The following is a 14,701-nucleotide window of genomic DNA, read 5'->3' as shown; positions in this document are numbered from 1 at the left end:
AAAATCAAGAAAAAAAAAATTTACACACACTGCCATGTATTTGACCCAACATGTATATTTAGACTCTTTGTTTATTGTCAAACTTTTGTTAGGTATTGCTTAAAGTTTGTGGTCAAATTGAGAATGTCTATAGTGTAGTCCTGGCGAAATCTTCGAATCGTATTTCGACTATAGTCGGATTTTTTATTAGACGAAGTCAACTGACGTTTACTGTGTTGTCAGTTTTTGATGAAATAAAAATAGTGTTGTGACAAAGTGAACGATTGAAAAAACTCCTGAATTAATGAAATTGCCTCGATTGTCTAGTGAACAGTTGGTGTGCCGAATTGCCGATATCGGGTACGGGGTTCGAATTTTAGGCGTGCTTTGTACATACCAACGAGTTTTCGACGAAATATTATGTTCCTATAGTATCTACCTGTACTGAATACCGAGTGTTTTAATTAAGAAAAACACTGCGAGGAAGCTTGTAAGACTGTCATATTTCCAATACATCATATAGTTGAAATTATAGATGTATAAAATATAACAATTATAGGTAGGTATTGAAAATAAAAAAGCTGATTGTAGTTACATACTACTAGCAACATATATTGGAGCACTTTAATACAATTTTATTGTAAAATATAAATAATACTATTTTATAGTTTGAAATTAATGATTAACTCTTCACACTCATTGTTCATTTGTGATTGAACGAGAACTGAACGCATCACTATTACTTTAAATATAGCAACATTATTTCACAAAGTGACATTAGCTACTGTCAGCTAGCTTCGTCTAATTAAAAATCCGACTATACTAGGAGACCACTAGTTATTTGAAAACCTACAGACAGTATAGTAAAACATAGAGGTTCTGTTGGCTGAGTCGTAGCGTTTTTCGTATGTTTCATACTTATGTGATTAAATATATGTTCTATGTTTACAAAAGGATTTAAGCCTAATTGCGACTGTTAGTCTTCTTCGCGGGTTACCAGGAAGAAGGCGCGTTTACACGGTGCAACAAAAAGACAAGTTGTAGTTTGAAACATCTTTTATTTTATAAAAATAAACGTTTTGACGACAAATAATTTATAATATTCGGGGTCCTTACGAATTCACCAACTCCCGCTAGAGTTCACACCGGAAATGTTTCAAGACATTGTAAAAAATTCAGTTTTTACAAAAGTTACGTTATTTATCTTAAAACATTAACAACGTTACATTTTCACATCTAATTCTAACAACGGTTCATCACTTTCGTTTTTTTTTTTTTTTATGTATTTATTTAAATACAACTGTAGTTATATGAAAATATTTATTAGATTGTCGAATAAATATATATATATAGACAATGTAGAAGGAGTTAGAACTGACGTACAAAGTCCAAAGTAGAATTTAAATTTTACATTCAGTTGCCTTGTTAGAGCAGAAAGTTTGAGAACTTTTTTTGAAAATATGGATCAATATACGTCCACGACTAGCACATGAATGGCAAATAGGCTATCATATAGATTACCCAACATGGTAACGTAGGCAGCTGAATGAAAATCATTTTTAAATACATAATTTTTACAAGTTGGTGGGCAGGTCTATTTCTTGGGTACTAACGCTACTCCCAACGTCTAATAAAAGCATGGGGCATTTAGAACAATGCGATGTTCATTTTTTTCATTATATATTTATTTTCTATAGTTTTACTGCTCATTTATTTATAAAAAAATGTTTGAACAAAAATTAGGGGCATAGTAACGCCGATGTCTTTAACTTATAAAAAACATGGATTATAGACAGTGTTGCCAGTATAAAAATAATATTTCTCATTTTTTTTTTTTTGGTGAAAATATAGTAAATAAATTTTAGATTTAATCACGATTGACAAAATAACACCGAAATAAAATATAAAGTCGATTGCATTGTGACTAGATTCACTTCAGTTTTCGCTTCTCTCCTATAAATGTATGTTAATTTAATGTACAAGTAATTCTCAATATATCCGTATACCAACCAGGCTAGTGACGAAAGCTCGCATAAACACATTCTACGTATTATAGCATATCCAATCATAATTATAATACAAAAATAGATAAAGAAAAAACATACTTAGCCGCGTTAACGTTTAAACGCCCTAATGAAACATCTACTTTTAAATGCGCATTAACTTAGTCTATGGAAATAAAACGTAATTGAGATTTGATTTATTTGATCTTAAACCGAGCACAATATAGATGTTAAGATATAAAAAATAGACTGTAGCATACAGGAAACACAGAGTTAGAGATGAGTTAAGCTGGAGTTACCCTGATGATTATCAAAATTGCGACTAAGAAGAAAATTTATCGGGCAGGTTACATTGGCCTTTTGGCCGGTAAGTACTTGGTGTTTGTGGATATTTTTTTTCTAATATACATTCGCATTTTATGGCAACATTACACTCATTGACAATTCCTAGAGGATAGTCTATTTTAAGTTATTTCAATGACCATTATAAAATTTCCAAGTTGTTACCGAAAGCGACTCGACGCGTAACGTTGCCTTAAAACACGTTAACGCTATTTACATTTTACACAGTTAAATCAACATATCGCTATGACGCGTCAGTCTCGTGTGGATCGGGGGGTTGCTGCGGGATGTAGTTCCATCTCGCTCGCACCTCAGTGGTGGCGGTGGGTGCGGGCGGTTCCGACTTCGAGGGGACAGAAGTGTTAGCTGCCCGTCTCGCTTTCACGACCGCGAGATGTCGCTGTATGTAGTGTTCGTGAGGAGCGAGCGCTGCCGCCCTGGTGAGGCACTCCTCGGCAACTGCGAGCTTCCCGCGCTCGACGGCCACCACGCAAAGGTTGTGCAAGGCCTGCACGTTGTCCGGCTCTAACTCCAGTATGCGACGGTAGCACTGAATACGAGAACAAAATTAATTATGAATAAATTCTAAGCAAAATGCATGCTACCTAATAAGTTTCTTTGATATTCTTCTTGTATTACCAAACAAAATTAAAAATATAATATCCAGAGTCGCATTATAATCGAATATCCAAAGATTATTTTACGATTTAGGATAATATTTTTTTACTGGTGGTAGGACCTCTTGTGAGTCCGCGCAGGTAGGTACGCCCTGCCTATTTCTGCCGTGAAGCAGTAATGCGTTTCGGTTTGAACGGCAGGGCAGCCGTTGTAACTATACTTGAGACTTTAGAGCTTATATCTCAAGATGGGTGGCGCATTTACGTTGCAGATGTATACGGGCTCCAGTAACCACTTAACACCAGGTGGGCTGTGAGCTCGTCCACCCATCTAAGCAATAAATAAAACATAAACAAATTAATGACAGTTAGTATCACTTGAAACTCTTTTGTTTTTCGCTTTGATGGGTAGACGAGCTCACGGTCAAGTGTAAAGTGGTTACCCACCTTGAGACATGGGTTTCAATGTCTCAGTTTTTACAGTACAACGTCTGCCCCACCATTCAAACCGAAACGCATTACTGCTCCACGGCAGAAATAGGCAAAATTGTGGTTCCTACCTGTGGCGACTCAGAAAAATTCCTAGCACCAGTAAAATGTGAATATGCAAAATATTGTATAAAAAAAGATGTGTGGTGTCGTGGGACACCGGATAGAAACGAAATTCCTCATTATAAAAATATTAATTTTAAGTTCTATTCGAGGTATAAAGAAAATAAAACTGGAGTTTTCGCAACAACTCACGGTCATTCGGTAACGTGCGAACTTATTGTGGTACACTTCATTCACGATTGTTTGCATAAGAGTTGGTGTATTGCGCAAACGAACGCACTGAGATCGTCGTCAATGAATGATAAAAAAATATGTTATTTTTTGTACGTTATTACAAAGTTATGTCGTACACTGTGTGCATTACTAATAAAAATTTTACGTTACGGACGTTTTTTCCCGGTTAGGGTACCCCTCTGCATCGTTCCATAAGGAACTTCGTTCCAAAAAAAAAAAAACATCATCGGTAAAAATAATAATTGACATAGTCGGCTTTTATTCTTGTCCTGTACCACTCCTTCTGACAAATGTTGATCTGTAATACCATAGACGAGTTAATGTTATTATAAAAGAAACTCTCACGCTCTCGGCCGCGTCCAAGTCCTTCACGGAATTGATGTAAATGTCGCCGAGTAGTACGAGCGCCTTCACGTGGTCCGGGTGGTGTCGGACGAGCTGTTTCAAAAACGGGGCGGCCTCCAAGGGGCGGCGGCGGTCCGCGAGCAGCAGCGCCAGGTTGAATAGCGCCGACCGGAAGTCGGGCTTGAGGTGAACGGCCGCCCGGAACCAGCGCTCGGCGCACTCCGCGTCGCCCTCGTCCATACACACCATGCCCAAATTGAAGTGCACGCGTTCGTTGGTAGCTGAAAATTTTTGATATTCGACCTGCTTTAACGCGCCATTGCCGGTAATCGTTCTGGTCGAGACCTTCGTCGCAAGCGACGGGATCGACGAGTAAATTAACCCTCAGACACAGTCCACTGAGTTTCTGATATTTGTATGATAAATATAAAATGTCTTTTCCAGGGTTATCGATGTATATTATATATATATAAATTTCATTGCACCTACCACTATTTACTCTGCACTACCTTTGGTTGACTGGTAGAGAATGCCTTAGGCATTAAGTCCGCCAATGTAAATTTTACATGAAGTGTAATAAATAAATAAATAAATAAATATACATGTATATGTATAATAAAAATCTTACATTTATTTCCGTAATCTGGTACCTGTAACACAAGGTCTTTACGAACTTAGCACGGGACCAGTTAACGTGGCGTGATCGTTAGTAAACTAAGAAAAGGCGAATAGCTTACCGTCCTTATCGAGTAGTTTCAGCAGTCGCTGCCTGGCCAGATGCCTTAGATCAGCAGCTCCCAATTCTTGCAGGAGTATGGCGGAATTCAACAGAGCCTGCTCGTGTTCCGGTTCAAGTTCTAATGCCTTGTCCAAGTACGCGAGAGCTTGGGACGCCTTCCCTTGTTCTAGAAGGACAACTCCCAACTGCGAATAGATGTACGTTTTCGTTTTAATTCTATAATAGTTCTAAAAAATCTACAAAGGTTTTTAAGACGAAATCTATCCATCTGTGTATATGTTTCTTATTTAAGGGATTTTTAAAAAGTAACTATGAACAACTTCATGACGTGTGCTTCACTTGAAAATTTGCACACGTCGTATCAAGGACAGATGGCGGTTCAATAATTTGTTTAATGGACATTTGTGACCAGGATCATCTAAATAGAAAATATTTATTTATTTTAAAGGCATATTCTTTGAGTTTTTAAATTATATTTATTTTATGGTCGTTGATGACAGCCTGACTCATGGATATGGGTTGAGTTGAAAGCCTTTCATATCTCCTTTGAAGAAAGAAATATCATCAGACGCCGTGGTCGGTTCATAGCGGAGTCACTCTCGACCTGCAACTGTGGAACATAGCAGTCTCGGGGTTAGACTTGTCCGAAGTATCTCGAAGAACTCCTCAGAGCACTTCCAAGGAATACAACTGTATAAAAAATACACAAGGAGTTGATGCTTACGTTATAGTAAATGTCCGGGTTTCCGCTGTCGTACAATAGGGCGCGTTCGTAAACCTCCTGCGCTTCTTTTGTCCTGTTCAATTTGATCAGAATATCCCCTCGATTTATATAAGCTTGAGTGTAATCGGCCCTCATGCTGATCGCTTGTCGGTACAGCATGTCAGCCTCCTCCAGCCTCGTTGCGTTCTTAGATATTAAGTTGGCCAGATTGAGGAAGACGTTCAAATGGTTGGGCGCTATCCTGGCTTGGTACGATTCACCGGGTTTCGCTTTCGGTAGCAACGACTTCGCTTTCACGTAGGCATCTTCGGCTTCCTGGTATCTGCCTAAATGGTTGTAAGTTCGGCCCACGTTGATATGGGCCCCTACGTCATCGGGTTGTACGCTCACTGCGGTGTTGAAGAAGTCCAACGCTTCGGAATATTTACCTTCGGCTTCCAAAGCGTGTCCAACGTTGTTGTACAATTTGGCATTGAACCGATTTACCTGTACAACATTAATACAATTCAATACAAATAAAATATGTTTCTCTCTATTGTACAAAACGAAATTGAGATTTTTTAGTGTACTGAACTGGTGGTAGGACGTCTTGTGGTCCGCACGGGCAGGTACCACCACCTTGTCTATTTTTGCCGTGAAGCAGTAATGCGTTTCGGTTTGAAAGGTGGGGCAGCCGTTGTAACTATACTTGAGACCTTAGAACTTATATCTCAAGCTGAGTGGCGCATTTACGTTGTAGATGTCTATGGACTCCAGTCCACTTAACACCAGATGGGCTGTGAGTTCGTCCACCCATTTATGCAATAAAAAAAAAAAAAACTTCCGAGGTGTCAAGGGACACCCGGATGGAACGAAGTTCCTTTCGATTAATTAGTGAAGGAATTGTAATTTTTTTTTAAAGTTATAATAATAAATTACGGCATTATGAAGAAGAAAAAAACAATACTATGAACTAAATTACTATTGTTGAAACGCTATCTCGAGAAACTGTACTCATTACGCGGACCAATCGGATACGAGCAATGTCACGCGATAAGCGCCTACACGTTGATTGGTCAGAATGACGGGTCTAAAAAGTGTCGTGACAACTTTTCGTAAGAATTTTTTCCGTCTAGCCCCCTTTCACAACGCGCGATAAGGAACTTCGTTCCAAAAAAGTACAGGAACCTGTCGTTACTTTTGAAAATATGTCCAAAATTAACTATAGTAATTTATGATCAGGTATTTTGTTGGTTTAGTTTTCGTTTGGCAGTAAAAAAAAAACCCACCTTTAACCCGGAGGCGAAGATGGAATATTCAGTCTTCCAATCCCAGTTTCTCATGTACGTTTTGGCACTGAACGCCAGAAGGAGAAATATGAGAGCGGCCGCAGCCAGTTTGGCTCGGCTTTGCGCGACTATTCTCCATCCGTGTGCGACCAACAAGCACCAACCCATCGAAGGCATATAAAGAACTCGTTCGGCCACCACGAAACCCACGGGAAAGAAAAGGTTAGACGCTGGCAAGAAAGGTAAGACTAGCAAAGCCAGACCCTGAAAATAGGGAAAAATAAATATACTACAGTACCCGGCGATAAATACTGCACATCGACTTTTGGAATGGGACAATCGGCTAATTTCGGCTTCTTGGAGCGTTATCTCTGTCGCACGTCAAACAGTAATTGTAATTATCTATTAGGACCGCACACTACGGCACTTGAACAGAAATTGACGTCACTTAGGTAGTAGCTACGATTACGAAATTAACAGATCGTTTCTTTCTAAAAGTCGATGTTCAATATTCATTGCCAGGTACTGTATTATTATATTTAAATGAACTTCTATATGGAAAATATTTGAGCCCTGGGATTTTTTTTATAGGATCGGGACAGGTCCACTGTTGAACACGGCTCCGTCTCCGGGATATAAAGAGTAGTTATTCCACACAATTTGTTCATTATTACTTAAATAATCCGTACGCACCAGGCTATGACGCTCATAATAGTCAGGTCGATCACTGCTCAGAAGATCCTGTGTCGTTTACGATCGCAACCACATTGAGGTACTTACTCCCTTTAGTATTCTCAAGCATATGTCCCTAATAGTAGTAAGTATCTTCAGCTTATTGTTCTAATGGATTCTACCCTTAATTCCAATCTTGTGTACTGGTCGTAGGACGTACTGGGCTAGCATGAGCCGGTACTAGTATGTTAGTTTCTACCGCGAAGCTGACATACACGAGAATGCATTTTTTTTTGTGTTAGGCAGCGGCTAGGCTCTGCCCTTGGCATTGCTGAAGTCCATGGGCGACGGTAGCCACTCACCATCAGGTGGGCCGTATGCTCGTCTGTCTACAAGGGCAATAAAAAAAAAAAGACAATACAGCGTTTATTGTGCTTCAAGTATCAATATGGGTGGCGATATTCAGACTCAGTCTCTATGGACTTAAAAAACCGCTTAAATACCTGTGGACTGTAAATTTATTGGTTTATCTCTTCAAACAGTGATTCCTCTTCGATCACTCACCATGGATAAGGCGGAACATCTTGTACGCAAGGCATGAATAGCCGCGGCAACGAGAACTGCAGCTAACGCCAACGTGGCGACGTTCCGAGGATCTCGCCACGATTTGACCAGAGCTACGGTGCCCATGGTCCAGTCGCAGCATAAGGCTTCGGGTAATGCCAAGAGCCAAGCATTCAACGCCGGTAAATAGGCGAAGGTCAAGTGTCTGAAACGAAAAAGCAAATTCTGTGTTACTTAATCGGATTATTTCACGCTGTGACGTTTATTAGCTAACGACTTAACAGGAGACCGGTGACCCGGTCATCGTTCTCGTCGAAACTGTCGCTTGCGACGAAGGACTCGAAGAGTAAATTAACCCACAGACACAGCCCACTGAGTTTCTCGCCGGATATTCTCAGTGGGTCGCGTTTCCGATCCGGTGGTAGATTCTGCGAAGCACGGCTCTTGCTAGGGTTCGTGTTAGCAACGTCGTCAGGTTTGAACCCCACGAGCTCACCTACTAGTTAAGGTTACGCTGAAATAGCCTCTCAAGGCTTTAACTTAGAAACGAAAAAAAAAAGGGACCGATCAGTTCAAGTGGCAGAACACGTCCGAAAATGTTCATTAAAAACTAATAATACGCAAATAACGTCCATATCGAGGTATAAATAAGAATGTCTGTTTATTTTTGTAATTAAAAACAAAAGAGCACGACTATGTTTGTTGGCTTTTAAAATAGTTCAATCGCTAGTTCATCGTTGAGCAAAGTTCGCTGTAAATAAAACCGAACCTGAAACAATGAGCGGGTAATGAAGACGCTCGTAAAATTAATGTAGCTCAGCAGCACCGCCGGGTCGTTCCGTACACTAAACTGCTTGTCAAAGCCATCCATTACCCTCGACCCTCATTACTCTAAGTAATAAAGAAAAAGATGCCATCATCTGTTCCGAAGATGACCGCCGCAAGAGACGCTCCTGTTATGATTTGAGTGGTCATTACGGGGATCGAAATATGTTTCTACTTGAGCTGAAATATCTTCATGGTATTGAACTCTGCTCTGAGGAATTGTTTGAGATGATACCACCATTTCGTTTTTACCATCGCACCGCCCGCCACCGGAGTAGAGTTCATCCGTACTACCTGGAGCCACTGCGTTCATCCACAGTGCGCTTCCAGAGGCCTTTTTTGCCACGTACCATCCGGCTTTGGAATGAGCTCCCCTCCACGGTGTTTCCCGAGCGCTATGACATATCCTTCTTCAAACGAGGCTTGTGGAGTACTTAACGGTAGACAGCGGCTTGGCTCTGCTCCTGGCATTGCTGAAGTCTATGGGCGACAGTAATCACTTACCATCAGGTGGGCCACATGCCTACCTACGTCATCTACCGTCGTCGTCGTCTAAAAAAACTGGAAACGTTCCATGCTTAGCATTTTTTTTTAAATCACTAATATTTAAATGCTTAAAATTTTAGTCTTACCTAGTCGGACCAGGTGCCGCTCCGGCCGGATTGTCGAATCTGGTGAACACTGGCAGCTGAGCGCCCATAACGTGTAACCTCGCGGCCAGCAACGCTAACGTAGCGCAACAAACTGTGGCGACCCTTCGAGCAGCCTCGCCACAGGCGCAACCCCAACCGGAGCCTTTACCCCAGGCGTCCATCCACGACCAGCGGCTTTCGCCGGTGGCGCTTCGACGCTGCAAATAAATATTCAGAGGCCTTCATTTATTGAATGACGTTCACGTTAACATGATTCAGAATATCGGTTACCATTTAACGGTCAACAATTTTAAATCGCTAAAGCTATAGATATAGTTCAAATTAATATTTATTTGTCAACTAGCTTATTCAAAGAAAATAATGATCTCGTAAAAAAAGAATGGTATAAAAAACGCGCAAAAATTTCAATGCATGTCTGAAATATGCACAAGCTACTCGAAACAAATTCTATAATAATTTAAAACAAAACAAATAATTGGAACAAAATATAAAATGAAGTTTACGTTATAACACAATATTGGACAAAAATTGGAGAATGAAAAAAACACACATGAACCTGTGTGATCTATCGCAATAATTATTGAAACCTGATGGATCTGCGTTGCCTATTTTTGTATATTAATATAATGAAGAGTGGTTTAAGAGAAATTTTTGCAACTTTACAGGAGAGTTTTAAAGTGTAAAATTTGGAAAAAATATCGTGACAAAAAACTTCTTCAGCTTATTTGAATGATGAATTTCAATTGAAGTTCAATCAAAAACGTCGAACTGCTGATGCTAATACCCAATAAAACGTTTCTTTAATTACAAAGATAAATATCGCGTATTAAGCAAAATGTCGCTTAAAACAAATAGCCTTTCTCCCCTTGATACGTACTTTAAATTCCAACTTTTGTATATGACATAGTTTTACCTTTTGTGCGACTAATAGTTCGTAGACCACACACACTCCGGTAACAGTAATGCCTTGTTCCTTGCATAGCATTGCGATGCCCACGCATGCAGTGCACGCAGCCACGTAGCGCCAATCTATAAGAAATACACATTGGTTAGTAAAGGCATGATTGAGGGTACAAGACCAAATGTAGGCAGCTCTAAACGATCCCGTCAAAGAAGGGCCACAGTACGCGAGGAATGGCGACATCTGGTGAAGCGTACTCCCACCCAAACTAGTGACCACGACCACTTTGCCAAGAGCGCAAATGGCTAAGAAACGACTAACATAATAACTATCCCTTCCTTTTTTATGCTTGAGAGATTAGTGGTGGCCCGGAGGCCTTTCCAGTTTTACTAGGGCAGGTGGGCGAGTAAGGGGTCAGCCAAGAAGGGCGGGATTTGCGAACAGCTACCCGACCGTAGCTGCTTCGCGAATGAATCTACTACTGGATCGGAATCGCGACCCTCTGAGAAGATTCGGCGAGAAACTCAGCGGGCTGATGTTTATGGAACTCGACGTTCTCGACGACTCGAGTTCGATGAGTACGGTGGTTACTGGGGGGTCCTTCCCCCTAGTGTTATGAGTGAGCTAAATGTGTCTAATGCAAGGGTTATTGAATCTGATGGATCCGTAAGGACATGTCTAGGGCGTCGACAGTGACTGGCTCATGCGTGATCAGGATTCGGGATCCCTTCCTCTAAAATGGAATTTTTGGCGGTGGAAGTATGCAGAATGGCGGGTTTCACATTACCAGCAAGAACTTGGTGATAGGTTAAATATAATCCTTAGTTTTCAATCGTCAATAATAAACACCTGTATTTCTTCGCCTATTAGCAGCTTTGGCATAACAAAGGAGCGCTCCGAGGAAAAAAAGCGATGACAACATCTCGGCTCTTCCCACTACACCCGTAACCTGCGAAATACAATAAAACATATTACATTATTCTGTTCTAAAAATTCTCTCATAGTCATAAGCTATATTTATATACTATTAGAGTATATTCAAATTATTTAATTTGGTTTATATTATAGTTTTTAGGTACCTGTGTTTTAAGAAACACAAAAACGATTCGCGTATATTGATGTAATTAATGTGTTTGTGGAAATGGTTCAAGAAAGTAGCATTTGAGAGATATCACCCCTGGGCGATAAGCGTTTTTTTTTTTCAATAAAATATCAATGAACAATAATAAATCAATGACTTTTCTTAGTTATTGAATTTGTAGTTTAAAAGTTCACATTATATTCTACAGATTTTTACTCTTAAAGCAAGATGAGTTCTGATCAGCAGTTAATAAAGTCGACAATTGTATTTTGTAGCAGTCGTCCTTCTAGCGGATGGGAACATCTCACAATACGGGTCAGTTCATTCGAGGGCTAGTTTATTTCATTCCTAGCACTAGTTCATTCCCTAAATATTCTTCAACAATTTTGTGTGGATTGTTTAGTAAGATTCATCCGCAGTTTTTGTAAGTATATAATAACTTACAATTAAAATACGTTATATAGAATAATTTAGGATAAATTAAAATCGTAGCCAAATTGTACCTTCTAACATTTATCTTCTAACATTAAATTAATTTTTAGGTCCGTAACTCTTTCGGGCTTTCCGTTCTGAGTAATCCAAGCTTACATGTGGAGTTAAGCCTTTTAAACTAGACAAAAATGAAGAGAGTTTTTATCTGAAGCTTAGTTTTGCTAGTTTCATAAATTGCATCTATTTAATTTAAATATAAAAATAGAGCTGGACGTATTGATAAGTCAAAAACTTCATGGCTTCTTAATTATAGTATTCTATTACGAGATTCTCTAAATAATAACCCAAACAAAAGAAAATAAACTAATGAAATTTAATATTAAACATAAAGTTTCATGATTTCTATATAATAAAATTTGAGATCTAATTTTTACCGAGTTTAAGGGACGGGTTACATTGTTACCGTATAGTAAAATGTTATGGCCGCCACAAACTGCAGAGGCATGAATAAAAATGATTCAATTTTAGTGTTGGCTCCCGTCGGAGCGCAACGCCGGGCACTTGTCACGGGAAGAAATTGGTGTCATAAAACGTTCGCGAAGTTCCTTGAAGCCATTGCCGTGTTACGTGAAGTAAAGTTACATGTACGTTAGTAGATAGTTGCTATAGAAAATATAAAATCGATTTGCATTAAAATCGAGCTCTTTATTGCCACTTAAAATGTTGTTTTTGTTGCTTATTCTCGTATTAAAACTCACTTTATTTTAAGGTTTTTAAAAATATCTCCTGTTTTTTTTTGTTTTTTTAGTATCGTAAATTTACGTAATTTGGAGGTACGCCATTGGGTAGGCAATGTAGGCATTACGAAATTTTTAATTGGTTAAAAGTGAAAAATAAATTGGTTTGGAATTAAAATGTAAATAACAACTATAGTGTATTTGGAGATTAACGACAAAGGGAAGATCTTCCACAACAGATGATTCGAATGTTATTGTTCGGAACTTGTATTTATGCAAACTTATCTTGAAAATGTTCTTAGTGACATTCAGACATCTGTCAAATATATTGTTTTCATTATAGCTACATCTACCCGCTATATGTTTATATTTTATTATTATGAACTTTTTTAGAGTAGGATCTTACAGGGTTCGATAGCCCAATACGATTATTGGAAAATTGGGTTTTATTTAATTTTATTAAAAGTTAATTAGTTCTTAAGTTAATAAGACTTTCAGGTTAACGATTTTTGATAGATTTAGTTGTTGAATATGTTACAAAACTAAAATTGGAACATGTCAAAATCGGTGAAAAATATTCGTATCATCTTTGTATAGAGCAATCAAACTGTCACTAAATATGTATATCTAAGCTATCACTGACCGTGAGTACAATCAAGAGTGACGTCTAATATCTCCATTTAATTAAACCGCCCCTTAAAGCCTCGTGTTACGTAACTAACCTAAATTACAAATCAATGGTTATGACAGTTGGCCACTCACCGCTTCGGTGTGAATCGGATGCACGGCGAACAAGATGGCGGCGACGAAACTTGCGAACTCCGGTAGGAACATCGCGCACACCCTGTAGATAGTAAGTAGGTCAGTCGGTGAAACAAAATCAGCTAAATACCAACTTAATTCTAATTTAAGCGCATTTCTTATTTGCTGTTTAAGTAGGTGACCATCTGTTTTTATATTTTTAAATTGTTCCATTGTTTTATACGATTTGGATATCTCTCTCTCTTCAATCGGTCCCTCATTGCTAAGGATCGTGACTCCGTTTGATTCCGTCAACTAGCTGTCTCCATCGATCCCGTTCTGTAGCTTAGTAGAGTGCGTTGCTGACAGGTATTTTTAGACCCTCCGCTATTTGGTCCGACCATAGTTTGGGGCCTCTACCCCTAGCCTTTATACCTCGATTTTACAAGACACCACAAGGCGTTCCAAATTGCTGGTATCCCTGGTGCAACGTGACCAAAATACCGCAAACTTATTTTTATAGACATATGAGTGTGTACTTCAATATGCGATTTAATTTTCTAATTAATCAAAGGCTATCAGCTTACTTATCGAAAGCTACCTAAATGGGTATTTATTTAACATTAAATATGACAGCGTAGTGTGGTACGTCTTCCATGAGGCGAATCCAGACTTTAGCTTTAAAATGTCCAAATGTGGGCAGCCCGGGACTCGTCATTGTGACGAACCTTGGATGTCTATGAGATGTCTGTAGACTAATAATGATAATCACAGTTTTGTTTAATTTAAATACGTGCATGTAGTAAGTACTGGCAAACAAGGATGGATACTAATACCAATCAACACATTATCTACTGTGATCAGACTGTCGGGCTTCAAGGATTTGAAAACCATTTATCTTACGCAAACTGTCTCTTGTTCACTTTATGCGACTAAAACTTCTAGTTGAGCGACGGAAAACAGGCTTATAATTTAGATTTGTGTGAATAGGAATCTTTATCATCAATAACTGTTACTATTAACTATCAAAATATTAAGACAGTTCATCTATACATTTGTGTCTGTAAATGTCAAAAGAAAATATCAGATTCGTAATCTATATATTAATACGTGAAGCAAAAACTTTGTATCCCTTTTTACGAAAATTGCGCGGACGGAGGAGTAGGAAATTTTTCACACTTATAGAGAATATAGAGAAGAAGTGCACAATGCTAATATTTTTTTAAAATAATGCATAAAAGATACATGAAATCAATAAAGAAAACATTACACACACTACATACCATGTATTT

General features: G+C 38.8%; 1 protein-coding gene across 1 annotated transcript in view; it reads right to left on the bottom strand.

Annotated features, from left to right (window-relative positions):
- Positions 1–1,017: 1,017 nt before the first annotated feature.
- Positions 1,018–14,701, bottom strand: part of LOC101741533 (protein O-mannosyl-transferase Tmtc3) — a 139,612-nt gene continuing 125,928 nt past the window's right edge. Inside the window, exons 3-12 of the mRNA XM_004927966.5 lie at positions 13,431–13,512; positions 11,268–11,367; positions 10,431–10,546; positions 9,497–9,714; positions 8,040–8,244; positions 6,804–7,067; positions 5,536–6,021; positions 4,810–4,996; positions 4,073–4,353; positions 1,018–2,874 (exon numbers count right to left, since the gene is read on the bottom strand). Coding sequence (XP_004928023.1) covers positions 2,569–2,874; positions 4,073–4,353; positions 4,810–4,996; positions 5,536–6,021; positions 6,804–7,067; positions 8,040–8,244; positions 9,497–9,714; positions 10,431–10,546; positions 11,268–11,367; positions 13,431–13,512 — 2,245 coding nt within the window. The 3' untranslated portion in view covers positions 1,018–2,568. The remainder of the gene's footprint in view (positions 2,875–4,072; positions 4,354–4,809; positions 4,997–5,535; positions 6,022–6,803; positions 7,068–8,039; positions 8,245–9,496; positions 9,715–10,430; positions 10,547–11,267; positions 11,368–13,430; positions 13,513–14,701) is intronic.

This window comes from Bombyx mori, chromosome 13 (genome assembly GCF_030269925.1).
Source record: "Bombyx mori chromosome 13, ASM3026992v2".
Lineage (NCBI taxonomy): Eukaryota > Metazoa > Arthropoda > Insecta > Lepidoptera > Bombycidae > Bombyx > Bombyx mori.
This window is presented reverse-complemented; position numbering and strand designations above follow the sequence as displayed.